This window comes from Folsomia candida, unplaced genomic scaffold (genome assembly GCF_002217175.1).
Source record: "Folsomia candida strain VU population unplaced genomic scaffold, ASM221717v1 Fcan01_Sc027, whole genome shotgun sequence".
NCBI classification, from domain to species: Eukaryota; Metazoa; Arthropoda; class Collembola; order Entomobryomorpha; family Isotomidae; genus Folsomia; species Folsomia candida.
Window position 1 is genome coordinate 1,841,050 of NW_019091219.1, and position 15,937 is coordinate 1,856,986.

The 15,937-nt window shown below is 38.0% G+C and overlaps 1 protein-coding gene across 1 annotated transcript; it reads left to right on the forward strand.

Annotated features, from left to right (window-relative positions):
- The first annotated feature begins 7,750 nt into the window (after positions 1–7,750).
- Positions 7,751–9,777, forward strand: LOC118438858. Its single transcript, XM_035859657.1, has 2 exons — positions 7,751–9,180; positions 9,238–9,777. The coding sequence occupies exons 1-2, from the start codon at positions 8,950–8,952 to the stop codon at positions 9,559–9,561; spliced, it is 555 nt and encodes a 184-aa protein (XP_035715550.1). The 5' UTR covers positions 7,751–8,949; the 3' UTR covers positions 9,562–9,777.
- The last annotated feature ends 6,160 nt before the right edge of the window (positions 9,778–15,937 follow it).

Here is a 15,937-nt window from a genome sequence, read left to right on the forward strand (position 1 = left end):
TTTACTGGTAGGATTTCACAATATAACTAAAAGTTGACTGGTCATTTACAATAATTTTGCAGACAATTTACCTTTTTGAATGAGATAACAAAATGTAGATTAGATATGATATTTTTGTATTGAGTATGAATTGACTTTTCCTTTTCTTTTTGTACAAAATCAGTTAATACATTTCCTATTCCATACATATTCTTGTAGTAAGGTAGAACGAGATATATTTTTTGGTTTGGGACTGGGTTACAAAAAGGGACCGTATTATATTTACAGTGTCGGACAGATCTCTACGTCCACATAGTCGCGTCAATTTCATTTTCAAATTGTCACTGAACTACTGAACCAATTTTCATCATTGATATATCTAATTCTCACAAATTTAACGTAATTTCATAAAACATATGAGTTATTTCTGAAAATTCTGGGAAAACTGAGAATCATAGTGCAGAGCGAGAGAGGATGAAATTTGAGCGGACAAAAGTCTACGTCCACTTCACTTTAATTGTCAACAACAAAAATCTCTCCAATTTATAAAATCAGGTAACTTAATAAATCTATCAATAACATATGCCGCATTAATTTTTAAATAATTTTCTTCCAGAAAAATATGATGGCGTCGACACGCAAGGAAATTCCTATCGCTATTCGAGATCTTGTCATTCAGGACTGGAAGGGTGGACAAAAAGGGGGGCTGTCGCAGAGACAAATAGGGACCAAGTATAAATTAGCAAGGACAACCATCCAGACAATCATTAAGAACTTTAGAGCTAATGGTTCAGTCCAAAACAAGGTCAGAAGTGGTCGAAACCCGATTTTGGCTCACCGAGAAGTACGCCACGTGCTCAACAAAGTCAACGTTACACCCTCACTTAGTGGTCCAAAGCTATCTACCGAGATCAAGGAGATGTTCGACAAACAAGTTAGTCCTAGGACCATCCAAAGAACACTGAACAAGGGAAATTTGAAATCCCACAGAGCAGTCCGGAAGCCTCTTATTGTACCGAGGAATGCAACCAAACGAGTGAAGTTTGCCAGAGACCACATTTCCAAGCCACAAACATTCTGGGACAGTATTTTATGGACTGACGAGTCAAAGTTCAATGTCTTTGGGTCAGATGGGCGTCGTAGAGTGTGGAGATATCCAAAAGAAGCATTGAATCCAAAACATCTCAACCCCACAGTTAAGCACGGCGGCGGGTCGGTAATGGTGTGGGGATGCATGGCTTCAAGTGGGGCAGGAAAAATGGAATTTGTTGACGGAATTATGGACCAATACAAGTACCAGGGAATACTTGACCGTAATATCCAGGAATCTGTTCGAAAACTTGGACTTGGACGACGATTTGTCTTCCAACAAGACAACGATCCGAAACACTCTGCCAAGTCCACCATGGAATACTTCAAGAAAAAAAAATTTCGAAGCTAGAATGGCCTCCCCAATCTCCAGACTTGAATCCCATTGAGCATCTGTGGGACCACATTGAAAGAGAAATAAGAAAACAATCTTTTTCAGGAATTCCGGGCCTAAAATCCAGAATTCTTGAAGTTTGGGAAACCATTTCTGAAGATGTGACCAAGAATTTGGTAAACTCTATGACTCGACGCCTTGAATCCGTCCTTAAAGCGAACGGAGGCCCAACCAAATATTAAAAATTAATTGTTATAACATTCCTTATAAATTACAGTTTTTTTTGTATGTTTTCTCTGACTGGACGTTGACTTTTGTCCATCCAATTGTTTTGAATTAAAATACATCTCTGGCCTAAAATAAATTTTTTAGCGGAAAACTAATAATGTGCGTAACGTTACGTTTAATTAATTAATTAATTAATTAATTAATTAATTAACGTTACGTTACGTAACGTTTAACGTAATGAAATTACGTTAAATTTGTGAGAATTTGATATATCAATGATGAAAATTGGTTCAGTAGTTCAGTGACAATTTGAAAATGAAATTGACGCGACTATGTGGACGTAGACATCTGTCCGACACTGTACATAAAATGTTTGGATTATTTTGCATTAAATGCTGTCTCACTAGCTTAGTTTTTGGAGTAAAAATGACCTTTTTTGGAATCAAGTTTATTTTGTGTTGAATATTCTCAAGTAATATGTCGGGGTAACCTCTACTCTTAAACTTAGAAAATAAATTTACAAGTTCATTATCCGCATCTTTTTCTTCTGAACATATTTTCTTAATTCTTAAACCCTGACTGAAAGGTAACGACTCAATTAAAGATTTAGGGTGATTAGATTCGTAGTGTAAAAAAACATTTTTAGCCATTGGCTTTGAGTACAAAGATGTTACAATTTTGTTCTGCATGCTTAATGTGACCTTAACATCTAAAAAGGGAATTGATGTGAAACTATGGTCAACCGTAAATTTTAGATAATCATGTTTAAATATATTTTCACACCATGTATCGATATCCGAGATGCTATCACAATTTACTAAGAGAAATCCATCATCTACAAATCTTTTTTCACACACAATCTCAGGATGTAAAGTAAACATTGCTCGCATTTCATACCATGCTGTAATATTTGCAACTGTGACTGACGCTGAATTACCCATCTGTATTCCTTGAATTTGAGTAAAATATTGATCATTAAACTGTATGTAATTGTAATCAAGGCTCAGATTTAACATTTCATTAAATTGCTTAGTTGTAAAATTGTAAGGAAGATTTAGCTTATGTTTATATGCTTCAAATGCTGTACAACAATATTTTTTACAATTTTGCAGCTTAAGACTAGTGTACATGCTGGATATATCATAAGTAATTAATACGTATTTACAATTTGGGTCTAACTGCATATCCTCCAGTAGCAACAGAAAGTGATTTGTATCAATTAATAAATTTGGAATGTAAGTAATTATTGGTTTCAATACAAAATCAACAAATTCGCTTATGTATCTGTTAATAGCGCTGCAGGTACTGCTAATTGGCCGTCCTGTTGGAAATTGTGTAAAAGGCTTGTGCATTTTTGGGAGGATATAAAAATTTGCAGGTTGAGGGACTGGAAAAAGTCAAGTTGCCCGTGAGATTCACGAGAAACTTGAAGAAAAAGGGCTAGGTGTAGTAGCATGTAGCAGCTATGGTAGTAGTAGCAAGCAATTAATTGACGGGAGGACGTTATGGAGCGTTTTGCACATTCCTTTCTACAAATCTTGCAATTTCGAAACCCTTTCTTTGCGTCTAAAAAAATCACCAAAATTAATTAAAGAATTTACAAACTTTAAACTACTGTTAATTGACGAATCTAGCGTGCTAAATCCATCATTTCTAAACTACATCTCGCTTTGTCTATCTATTCAGTTAGGCAGACCTTTCCCGTTTGCAGGCTTATCATGTATCATGATACAAGATTTGAGCCAAATGTGGCCAGTAGCGTCATATAATTTATGGACGAGGAGAGATAAACTCCACACGTTTGCAAAACAGGGTCAAGATTTGTATAGAACAATTTTCAAGCAAATATTTGTTCTAAAATCGGTAATGAGACAGGAAAGCGATCCAGCTTTTCAAAAGCTCCTATTTAATATTAGGAGAAAGAAACTGACAGAATTTGATGTAGCATTATTAAGAACTAGATGCAATTTGTCCGAGGAAGAAAGGCGACGGTTTTCTTCGTCAATTCATATTCTACCATTAAATTCGCAAATTAGGGAGGTAAATAATATGAAATGCAGGGCGCTAGGCTACCCCATAATTGAGCTCAAACCTGTTCAAATTCCAGCAACCCCTGTAATGACAGACGAGGAGCATATCTTTCCAATTTGTCTTAATGCAAAAATTTTACTCCAAAGAAATTTACATCTGGGCCTAGGATTATCAACTAATACAATTGGGACAATACACGGAATTATTTTTGATCCCATCAATTTGAATTCTCCAGCAGTTTTGATGGTTGCGTTTGAGGGTGTAGACCTCCCCCAATTTAATGGGCTAGTCCCTATTGCTCCTATAAAGGAGATAGTTAAACACAAAAATTGGAACTTCTCATTCAATGTCTCATATTTCCCAATTAAGCTAGCATATGCCATATCAATTCACAAATCTCAGGGCTTACAATTCGATACAGCAGTTGTTGATTTAACAAACCAAGAAATTTTTCCATCACAGACATACGTACAGCTCTCGAGAGTTAAAACTCTGTCATCACTTTATATTAATGGGCAGATAACTGATACAAGATTTACACAAACTAGATTCTTCTCTGGTTTCAAAGAATTAATCGATGAATATAAAAGGTTAAATATTTACCAGGACATGTTATGCACTGCAGCTAGTGACGAGGACGAGTGATGGATATCTTAACAAGAAAACTGCGCAAATTGTTTTTACGGAAAGCAGTAACAGCATCAGAAGGATTTCAGCGCAACTGTTGCGTATGCAGACAAAAAAAGTACTTAAAAGTTGAAAAAACAAACACAAATTTGGATTGTATGCTTCTCAGTGAGGTGCGGGTGACGTGTCGAGAATGCAAAGTACAAGTTTATTACCACAGTTCACTGCTCCAGTAGCCGAGCCACAGAATTCCTGTCCGATTCAGCCAATAATTTATATAGAACGATATGAGAATAAGTGGGGGAGAAAGGTCATTCAACGCCGTCTTGGGTGTCCAATTTGCCCCGATACTTCATTTACTTAGTACAAGCATTTTTCCTACCACCTTCAAATCAAACACGAATGCAATTGTTGTCTGAGGTAATAATAATTACATACGCAATACGTGCAACTCGTTGTCCTATATACATTTTTCTCATTTTGCAGCTATGTTGACGATGTGAACTTTGTGTCCACCTGTTCAAACCGGTTTTGGATCTTCTGACCCACAAGATTACCACCTAAATCTTCAACAATTCAGATTGATTGAGAGTGTGTTCAGAGGAATAATTCTCACTTACAAATGCAAGTTTGACGACGTGGTGTTAGAATCAATAAGCGAAACATTCGAATTTGTTTATGATGAACTTCAAAGTATACTGACCCATGCTTTGCATCTTCATAAAAATATAAGGGTTTCTGTCTCATTGGATGTTACACTTGTCATTAAGAAAACTATTAAAGATGTTTCTCTATTCACTCCATTCAATCGTGTGTTCAATTCCAACTATATTTTGGAAACAATGCGAGCCTGTGCTGATTATATTGGTAAATATAAGCAACATGTGTTGTTTTATGTATGTGTTCTGCAATTCAAGTATGTAAATAAATTATAGGAACAAGCTTAGATCTGTACTGCGACGGAGAAAGTGGATATTCTCTCGACTCCATAAATTCGTTAGAAGTTAAGATCGGAAAATATAAAACTGGCATTGCAAAAGGCTTTATTCCTCTTCCGAAGCAGCTCAGTGCAAGACACTTTTTGAATATCAAATCCCCAGACCCAGAAGACGCTTTATGTTTTGTCAGATGTGTAAACCGCTGGGCTATGCAGAAGAAGAATATGCTTGCCTGATGAGCCAAATAAACAATGGGATGACCTAAACAAAAATCAAAAGTTACGCCTAAAACTCTTCCTCATATGAACATTTAATTCAAGAATTCAGCGAAACAAATGAAATAAATTTCTCTGGCTGTTATAACGGTGTCGACCTGGATTCAGTGTCACTTTTTTTGGATAATAATCCTTCCATTTCAATTACAATCTTTGGTAATGATGGAAAATCACTTTACCCCATTCGTCCAGCCGCAGAAATTAAAGAAATATTAAAGAAATTAAAGAAATTATGCGTCACTGCGATTTATTATTGCTCAAGCAGCCTATACTTCAGCATGGCCAAGAAATGCCAACATCTTTTCTTGACGTCCAATATCGCCAATATCGGTATCATTATTGCTTGATTATGACGTTGCCAATCTCGTATGCGTCAGCAGGCGGGCACCACAGGAAACAAGTAAATACACCAATTTAGTAGCCATTGTGTGCTTTTTTAACTTCCTGTATTAAACAGGTTTGCCAATTTTGTTTCGGAACGTATAGTAATCTTGCTCGCCACCAAGAGGTTTGTATGCAAAAAGATGGAGTGAGAAAAATAACATTTCCAAAAGAAGATTACTTTTCTTTCAAGCACTTTAAATGCTATGAGGAAATCCCCTTTAAAATTTACTTTAAATTCCATTATTGTCCCACCCCAGAGACTTACACAAGCGACGTTTATCCGGCGGACCTGACCTACACGAGCATTCATAACAATCTAGAAGTATGCGGTTATAGCTTATGTGTTGTAGGTGCTCACAATCAATTAAAAAACCAACTCCTGTACACTGATTCTCACTTTGGAAATAATGCTATAGAATTCTTTTTAAAGCGAATATTTGAGTTAGTAGAAGAAATCAGGGAGCGAGTTTTACAGATTAAGTGTCCAATAGTCATGACATCCTTGCAAGAACTTGAACACAAATTAAGCATAAATTGTCCTATATGTACGGTGGAATTTTCTGCTGCATTTCCCAAAGTAGCGGATCATGACAAAATAACTGGAGCGTTTCGACACACATTGTGCCGGAATTGCAACTCTCTAATCAGAATCAAACCTACACCTATTGTTATTGGGCATGGAATTGCGAGAAAAGAATTGCACAATATCTTAACGAGTTTAAAAAGCGAATGGGTGTCAAAAGCCAAAATTGTAATGAAAACTGAGCATGAGATTCTACTACTAGAGCTCATGGGAGTTAGGTTTCTGGATTTCCAGTTTTTTCTAGATGCACCTCTTGAACAACTTGTTACTAGGCACCTTAGTGCAAATCCTGTAGAAAACTGGCCGAGCAGATGTCCATTATTGTTCGAATTCTACAAAGGAAAAGAAGAACATCTGCACACATTAATTCCCTCACTGTCTTACCCCTGGGCATTTTACACTGGGCCAGAAAGCCTGGAATTAGAGCTGTGCACGGGCCCGATTTTTAAAAACCCAGCCCGCCCAGAACCCTACTGGAAAAAACCCGGCCCGCCCGGCCCTACTGGGTTTTTCTGGAAAAAAAGCCCGGCCCGCCCAAAACCCTACTGGAAAAAGCCCAGCCCGCCCGGCCCTATAGGGCTTTTCTGAGAAAAAGCCCGGCCCGCCCAAAACCCTATAGGGTAGGGCTTTTTTACTGTAAACCCACCCATGTGCAGTTCTGCACGTATTTATCCTAAAAAACCAGCACTTGCTAAGGCTTTCGGAGACTCGATTAGACATGCACACTAGGTATTAATAAAAAATGCAATGGTGGACAAATCCAATGCATATTATTATCAATATTTGCTAAATTTGAGTTATTTTAGTTTAAACAAAAATTGAGTTAAGCCCTTGTATTTAATAGAACTGTATTTATAATTTGGTCTTAATCTCACTGATGTGATTTACAGTTGAGATTTATTTATTCATGAAATTGATTCGTGTAATGAAACAGCCAACCAGTGAAAACAACTCCATAGCATTACAGATAAACAATTCTGGTTTAGCTGGGGCTACATAAAACTATGAAGTTTTGTTTCAAATTGCCATATTGTACTTTATCACTAGGGTAAATTAAAAAGCCCGAAGCCCTACAAAAAAAGCCCGGCCCGCCCAAAACCCGACTGGAAAAAGCCCGACCCGCCCGGCCCGACTGGAATTTCCTGGCCAAAAAACCCGGCCCGCCCAACACCCTATAGGGTAGGGTAGGGTAGGGTTTTTTTAGGGCAAACCCGGCCCTACGCACAGCTCTACCTGGAATACAATCAGTTTCCTGACCAAAGCTACTTTACTAGTTTATTCGGCTTGGAAGAAGGTGAAGAAAACCTAATCAGATCAAAAAACGCGTACAGCTTGTTTGAGTGCAAAACTTTTCGTGATTATGCAACATTGTGTGGAACGTCGCACGTATTAATCCTGGCCGATATAGTGACAAGCTTTAATAACTTTGCCATGGAGAAATTTGAGTTGTGCTTTTTTGCACTACGTAACACTGTCATCTTTTGCTTGGGATATTTGCACTAGAAAAATTTTCAATGGCTTCCAATTCATCAAGGATAAAAATATGATTGAATTCATCGACTATGTAGGAGGGCCGTGCGGAAGCGTGGTTAGACTTTTGGAAGCAAAAAATGAGAGACTTCGTACATTTACTACAGACAAAGAACGGTCCCACATATTAGTGGTGGACGAGAATGCAATGTACGGAAACATTATTCGCAGCAGTAAAATCCCCTACTCTGAATTCGAGTGGGTGGAGGATTTATCGACCATAGATATAGATAACTAGGACGAAAATTCAGACACAGGTTACATCATTTCTACAGATTTAGACTATCCGCGAGACGTGGCTTCAAAAACATTAAATTTACCATTGCTGCCTTACCGCCGAAGCATGAATCTGTCAGAACTATCCAACAAGGAAAAAAAAGCATGGGCTGAAATGCATGGAATGGGTAATTCTGGGGGAGTGGAATCCAGAATAATACTTGATGTCAAAAATAAAGTTGATTACAAATGTGAAATTGCGACTTTAAAGTATTACAAGTCAAGGGGAATTGTGATTCGTAAGATTAATAAAGCAATAAAATATAAGCAGACCAACTGGCTAGGGGATTTTTACGAGTTAGTGTCAACGTTAAGAAGAGAGGCGAAATTGTCAGGGGATGATATTGGGTATTTATTTCTCGAGTATACAAGATCGAATATTTGGGTACTTCATGCTTTCTTCTGAAAAGTATGTGGATGTTCATATTGCTAGTACATACGACGAGGCAATTAAATTCATGTCAAAGCATAATTTTATGTCCTACAAAATTTTGAATAAAAACGAAGGAATTGTCATGTTTCTTATGCGCAAAAATACAATCCGTTACAATAAGAACCCTGCAGCAGCATGTTTTGTCTTGCACAGGTTTGTCACTTTCATCACACTAAATACTTTCGCTGTGCAATTGAAAAATATCCAGTTTTTATAGAGCAAAACGTTCGCTGTACTCGTTTATGGAGACACTGGAATCAAAGTTAGGCCCGGGCTTGAAGGTTGGGTTTTTTGACACAGACGCCATTTCATGCCAAGTTCCAGATCCAAATAATGATTTTTTCGATCGACTGAAGACGATTCCGAATCTCGACTATTCAGAACTAAACCCATTTCACATACTCTATGACAGTTCTCATGCAGGAGAGGGTGGTTATTGGAAAGTGCAAACACTTGAAGCTATTGAGATTGTGGTAAGTTTTTTTGTGAGGAATTTATTCAAGATGAATGTACAATTTTGCTTCTAATAGTCACTACGCGGGAAAGCCTACTCTGTCAAAGAATTCTGCATCCTTTGCAATAATTCTGGTGATCGGAATTGTGTGTGCTCTGGTCGGAAGGCGTGTTCCGGGTTTCCAGACGCTAAAAATAGGTTGACACACGATATGTACAAGCATTCATTGTTTAACCACCAACCACGCCACGTCAATGTCAACCTCCTTCGAGCAAAGGATCATAAATTGAGCATTGTGAAAAGACGATTTACTGCTTTCGGCGGTACAAATAATAGTCTCATCATACTTCCTGACGGTATTAACACACTTCCGTTTGGAGCTGACTGGCTTATTCCTTAGCTAACTCCAGTATAAAATGGATCCCTTCAAAATTGGCCTAAATGAAGAATTATTACATTACAAAGTCCCCCATCCTTTTACAGGCCTCATTACCGGTAATAAACCACGTAACAAAAATAATAGGCAACTTTTCAACTGTATTATTCTTCCAGGAAACCAAAACGTGGATAAAACGTATGAAATTTGTCGATGGATTGTAAATCGTGAAAAAATATTTCTTAACTTAAAGACGATTTATTGTTACGGCCAAATGCAGCCAAAACTGATGCAATTTCAAACAGCAAACCCAGAGGTAAAGTACATGCGTATTTACAAGAGCGAGTCTGATTGGAGTTTATTATCATAGGTAATATTTGTTAGTGACTGGAGAGATGTAGATGCACATATTGACACTGAAATTGGTAATCTCCTCATACTTGACGACTTAGTTGGTAAGTGCATTGGACTTTGCAATTTTTATAGGAGAATTTGAGGATGATCCAGAGGCAATGAGATGGTTACGAGATCTCTATACGAAAGGATCTCATCATCGATCCATTACCGTCTTAACCACGATCCAAATTGCCTTCCCCAAAAATTTCAGAGCAATGAGTTTGAACTCAAACATGCTATTCTTCTTTCCCAACAGACGTGATAAATCATACATAAATTACGTCAACAAGCAGTATGCCCCAGAGACTCCCAGGTACACATACACAAATAAAATTTGTAAAGACACGTTTTAACATTATTGTTCTTCCTATAAAATGCAGATTTCTGTACGATGCCCTCTCAGACGCCTCCAGAACCCCGTATGGTTACATAGTTTTGGACCTTCACCCAGAGACGCCAGAAATTTTGCGAACAAGAAATTTTTTTTACCCAGACCCAGAAAATGACAATTTAAAAATTTATTATGTTCCCAACTCGTAGAATTTGTGAAAATTTACAATTTCTAACTAACTGTACCAGGTTGCCTCCTGGTGAATATATATTATTAATTCATGATTGTTCGATTGAAAAATTAGAAGCTATTGTCGAAATAATAATAAATGGAGATAAGTTTTTAACCAAACAGCGGAGCAGAAATAAAATTTATTTGGCTTTTCAAAACAAATCGATATTAGAGGAAAAAAAGATCCGAGAATTACTTGCATCAAATCGAGCTGTCGTTAGAAAAACTATTGAAACTTGTTTGAGGTGTCTCGAAGACGAGGCCTTGCTCTGCGTTTTTGACTATGCAAACACTCAGAGTTATCTCAGATGAAAAATATATGAAAGCGAAACAACTTGGCGTGTGGGACGAGAGTCCTGTAAACAACGAGCAGACAGAAGAAGAGAAGACTCAGATTGGTGGTGGGTCTAATATTGAAGGCAAGGAACACAAAAAGAAAAAGAAGCCATCAAAAAAAAGTGGCTGACACTTCTGTGGCTGGCTCCGCATCTGGCTACGCCAGCCTTTCCAGGTTTCTATACAACACACGTTTGCATAGTAAAAATTTAGTCAGAAGTGCATTGAATGAGATTCATGCATATTCCGTTCATAAAGGCCCTACTAGAAAACGCTTTAAAAGGCGGCCCATTATGGTGATGTCTGCAATGTCTACAATTGCAATAGACATTGGGGTTATGATGAACTTCAAGTGGGCTCAAAGTGGAACAAGAGCAATTTATTTTTTACTGGGTTATGATGTATTTAGTCAGTACATGTGGCTGCAAAAACTTGTTTCCAAAGGAAATAAACATGTTGTGCCTGCCCTGAGAAGAATGCTGCAGTCAATGAATCCTACACCAAGTTACTTTTGGGGAGACCGAGAAAGTGCATTCTTGAGCCACGCAGCAAATGCATTATTTAAGGAATATGGATGCAAATTTTACTCGACTACTTCAGCGCAGACCAAATCTGTGTATGCCGAGATCGGCATACGAAAAGTAAAGTCCAAGCTATACATGCACATGACACAAACTGGGAAAAAAAATTGGGTCAATATTCTTGAGCAAGTAGCGAGAGGATACAAAAACACCAGGTTGTCGTCCTTGCGTGGACTTACACCGATCCAAGCAAGAAGACCAGAATTTCATGACACGGTTTTTCATCAGAAATTTCACCGTGTCATTATTGCTCCTCCACCTACCACAAAATTTAAAGAGGACGACTGGGTACGCATTTCGCGCGAAAAGAACTAGCTGCAAAACTGGACCGATGAAATCTTCCAAATTAAACGCATTGAAAATCGAAATAAGGGATCAGTTATTGTCCACTTCTTGGCAGATAAAGACCAAACTCCAATACAAGGCGCATTTTATGATTATCAGCTCAATAAAGTAAATCCCGGCACCGTAACTGAGCGGAAAGTGCACACCACTCCAAAGGAAGATTTAAAAAAACGAGTGACAAGACAGACGAAAAACAAAGCATTACCAGGACCAAATAAAATTGTAACAAGACAAGCCAAAAAATGAGGGAAGAAATTGAAGATTCCGAGTTCACCATTACACTCGTGTCACATCACTGCACGGATTTCTTTCCACAAAACAATGCATTTAATTTTAGCAATATGTTATACAAGTTAATAGAATTGCCAGAGAAATACGAAGTCGCGGTTTCTGAAATTTTTTTCAAAGAGAAAGAGAAGGATTCCCCATCAACTTCAAATGAAAAAAAAGAGAAATATTTTGCTCAGCGAGCAGACGACAATGTATTGACGCTAACTAAAACGCTTAGTTACTACTACCAGATACCGAAAACGTTTAGTTCCCTTAATACGTTTTTGGCAAAAATTCAGGCAAACCTACAAGAGCTCAACCCAAAACTATTTTCGATTACCTATCTATACAATGGAGACGTGATTGAAAAGACAACGATAAAGATAATCGATCCTACAGAAGAAATGAGTTTCATAATAACCCCACCAATCATGGCAGAGATGCTCGGCTTCGAAACGAATACATTTAAGTCTGGCACTCATACATCAGTCCGCCCTGTCGATAGGGATGTATGGGAAGAGATTCCAATGAATACCATAATGAAATTTGAATTCGTCAGAGCAATACAAGAAAAATTAGAGGTAGAAGAGCCTAGCGTTCATGATGTTGAAATGCTTATGCTAGAATGTACAACATCATTGTTGCTTTCGACTTATGGAGTTGATATTTCGTATGATATACACTCCACAATACTGCAAGTATTATTTCACGATACAAACCTGTCTATTAAATTCCCACCTGCCGTGAATGAAGCTCTTGGTCTACACGAGTCTTACGAGTTCAATAACAACGTAACAATATTTAACGTGGGCGAAAATCTTCGGCGTATGAATGAATCGATGATCCAATTTCATCCTGGCCAACAAGTTCTCATCCAATCATCCAATATTGAAGGACAGATTTTTGGGTCGAAATGCATAAATTTGCTTCGAATATTTCCAAGGAAATGGTTAAAAGAGATGCAGCATATTGCAATCACTTCATTATATTACCAACCTTTGAACGGTTTACATCTCAGCAAATTTCACATTAAATTAACAACCGAAAATTTGAAACCACTGTTTCCGTCAGAACTTCCCACAACGGTAGTACTCAAGCTACGTCCAAAAGGATGAGGAAAATAAGTTGTGTAAACGGCAAGTGCGAGTTGGAGTCAAACAGGATGGCTCAAATCGGAGGAGGACGGCTACGTATCAATGGCGAAACATATATCCCACTGCCGAAAACTATTTCTAGAAAACCGAAAGCATTAAAAGATTAAAACAAGGTGGGGGTGGTGCCCCTACACCCAGAACAACTTCAACATCCAAGAAGAGTGGACGTAAACGAAAATCATCTCCCAAGAAATCAGTCGCATCCTCCAAGAAATCTGTCAAAAAAACAAGGAAACCAAGAAAAACAACTAATCGGAAAAAGTAATCATGGAAACGTACGCAAACTCAAAGCTCGTCTATTCATCCTAGTTAGACTATTCTATGCCGGACATTAATATTACGTATCGTCAGGATAATTTTTGTCCAATTTGGCCCGAAGCTGGATATAAAGAGTCTGAGGATAATCCCTTTATTTTTCATATTCCTGGCCTTACTAACCACTTCACTGATTTGGCATCATCGTATCTATACCTTCGTCTGAAGATTCTAAAAGACTCGGGCGTAAACCTCGACGCGGCTGATGATGTAGGACCAAATGAGGATTTTTTTGCCGCGTATATTGAGAGTGTTAATCTTGAATTGAATTCTACCCATATCTCGCATAATCAGAATACGCTCTACTCATGGCGTCATTTTATGGAAAATTATCTCTTCGAGACGGATGGTGTGAAAAATTCCACATTGTCCACTGAAATATTTTACTTGGATGAAAACGAGAAACATGATTCAACCAATGCAAACTATGCAGTTCGGAAAGCCTACTCAAATGGCAGTAAAGAATTTGAAGTGACAGGAATACTTAAGCATTCACTGCAGTCCCAACCACGCTTAATTCCGGACGGAGTTAATATAACACTAGCAGTGAAGCGTAGCAAAAATTCCCTAGCCTTATTTGGAAAGTCTACAGTACCAGGAACCACCACCACCACGACCACCACCACCGGTCCTCCGACGCAAAAGTCGTAGCAAATTAAAGTTGAATCTGCAATATTTTATTGCCATCGCTTTCAACTTTCCGACAAAGTTCACACTCACGTGCATGCAATGCTAAACAAGAATCAGCGATTTAATTTTTTAATGAAAACCAAGGAGATGAAAAGCTTCAACATTCCCACCGGAAGTTACACATCATCGCATGTTGTTTTCTCTGGACCTACGCCAACCTTTTTAATACTTGGTATCCTAACAGCTAAGCAGTATGTTGGAACCTACGAAAAATCGCCTTTTGCTTTCTCCAGACATAATTTAGACATTGTCAACGTACAAGTGGAAGGAGGAAGTAACGACTTTCTCCTTACCCTGAATTTCCAAGACGGGTCGCTTTTAGGCTACCATAGCTTAAGCTCTCTTTGTACAAGGCATTTGGGAAATGGAATCGAAAGGACCGACTATGAAGGGAGGAATCGTTTCCTAATGGCAGTAGAGCTCCTGCCCTCAACCGGAGACCAGTTTCAAAATCAAGGCCATAATCAAACTAAAGTTTCCCTAAAATTTAGCTCTGCTACAACAGAACCGCTGGTCTTAATTTGCCTGGCAGAGTTCCCTTCCTTATTACAGGCATGAAATTGAAACAAAAAATGTAAAGCATAATCTCATCATAATGAATTCTTAATAGATTGACAAGGATCGTCGGGTGTACACTGACGCTGCCATAATTTAACATGGATTCCGTTACCCTGCTTTCTGAGCTGAAAAAGATGCAGAAATTGCATTCTCAATTTCCCCAGAGTAGCGTTTTTGTCATAAGTGGAGACCCAGTTCCCTGCAGCTCTCATATCTTTAATAAGCTGCCTAGCCTAGTTATTAGGAACTGCTGTCGCTCTGGTGATACTTAAAATTTTGCAGTAGTAGATGGATTTTGTTAGTGAGATTATAAAAATAGGTTTGCCAGGCAAGCATTTTGTTAGTTATTATACCTACTGTCGAAATGGAAAAGTTTCTGCCGAATTTTATGACTCACTTGGGAAGCCACAATCTAAGTATGGGTTGACTTGGCCAGTAAAAATTTCCAAACGGAATCGCTATGCCATTCAGTCAAATCGCTCTGATACATGCGGGAAGCACGGTAAAAAAATATATATAGCAATGAAAATTTGAAACTTTACCTCAGTCTTATTTTGACAGCACTATTTTACTGTTATCAAAAATTACAAGGCGCCCCCCTTCGAGAAATCGAAAAAAAATTCAGCGTGAGAAAGAAGAAAGCCAACGACGATTTTATAAACTTGTTTTTCAAAAGTCTGACGGTAGGTTTGCATGCATTGCTTGCCCAAAACTTTACATTGACGATTTTTTTTATTTAATAGGTTGCACGCCATGAATTTTAAGCTAGCAGTGCTGATTATTGGCGTTATACAAGTCAACGGAGAAAATACTACATCCGTTTCTAATTATTGCATACAATGTACATCCGACGGCGAATCCGGTTTCTACAAGCATGTATACTACGCAGCGGGGCAACCCCGATTTTCATGCATGCGTTACCCTCCAAGATCTAACCTAAGCTGGATCGTTGGTCGTTACTGCAATAAAGAAGAGTGCGCAGATTTGGAGGTTGGACAACCTGCGAAACGAATTTATCAACCCGATGAAGTTGAATGCGGCATCAGGATCAAGATCGACAAATTCCCACAATTAATAATTAAACCTAACTCTACATTAAATTTTATCATATACAATGATTCCCCTAGAACTTTTGCCATGTTCGTTATTATTATGTTGCTCTTAATGATTTTTGCGATAAGTTATTATGCAAC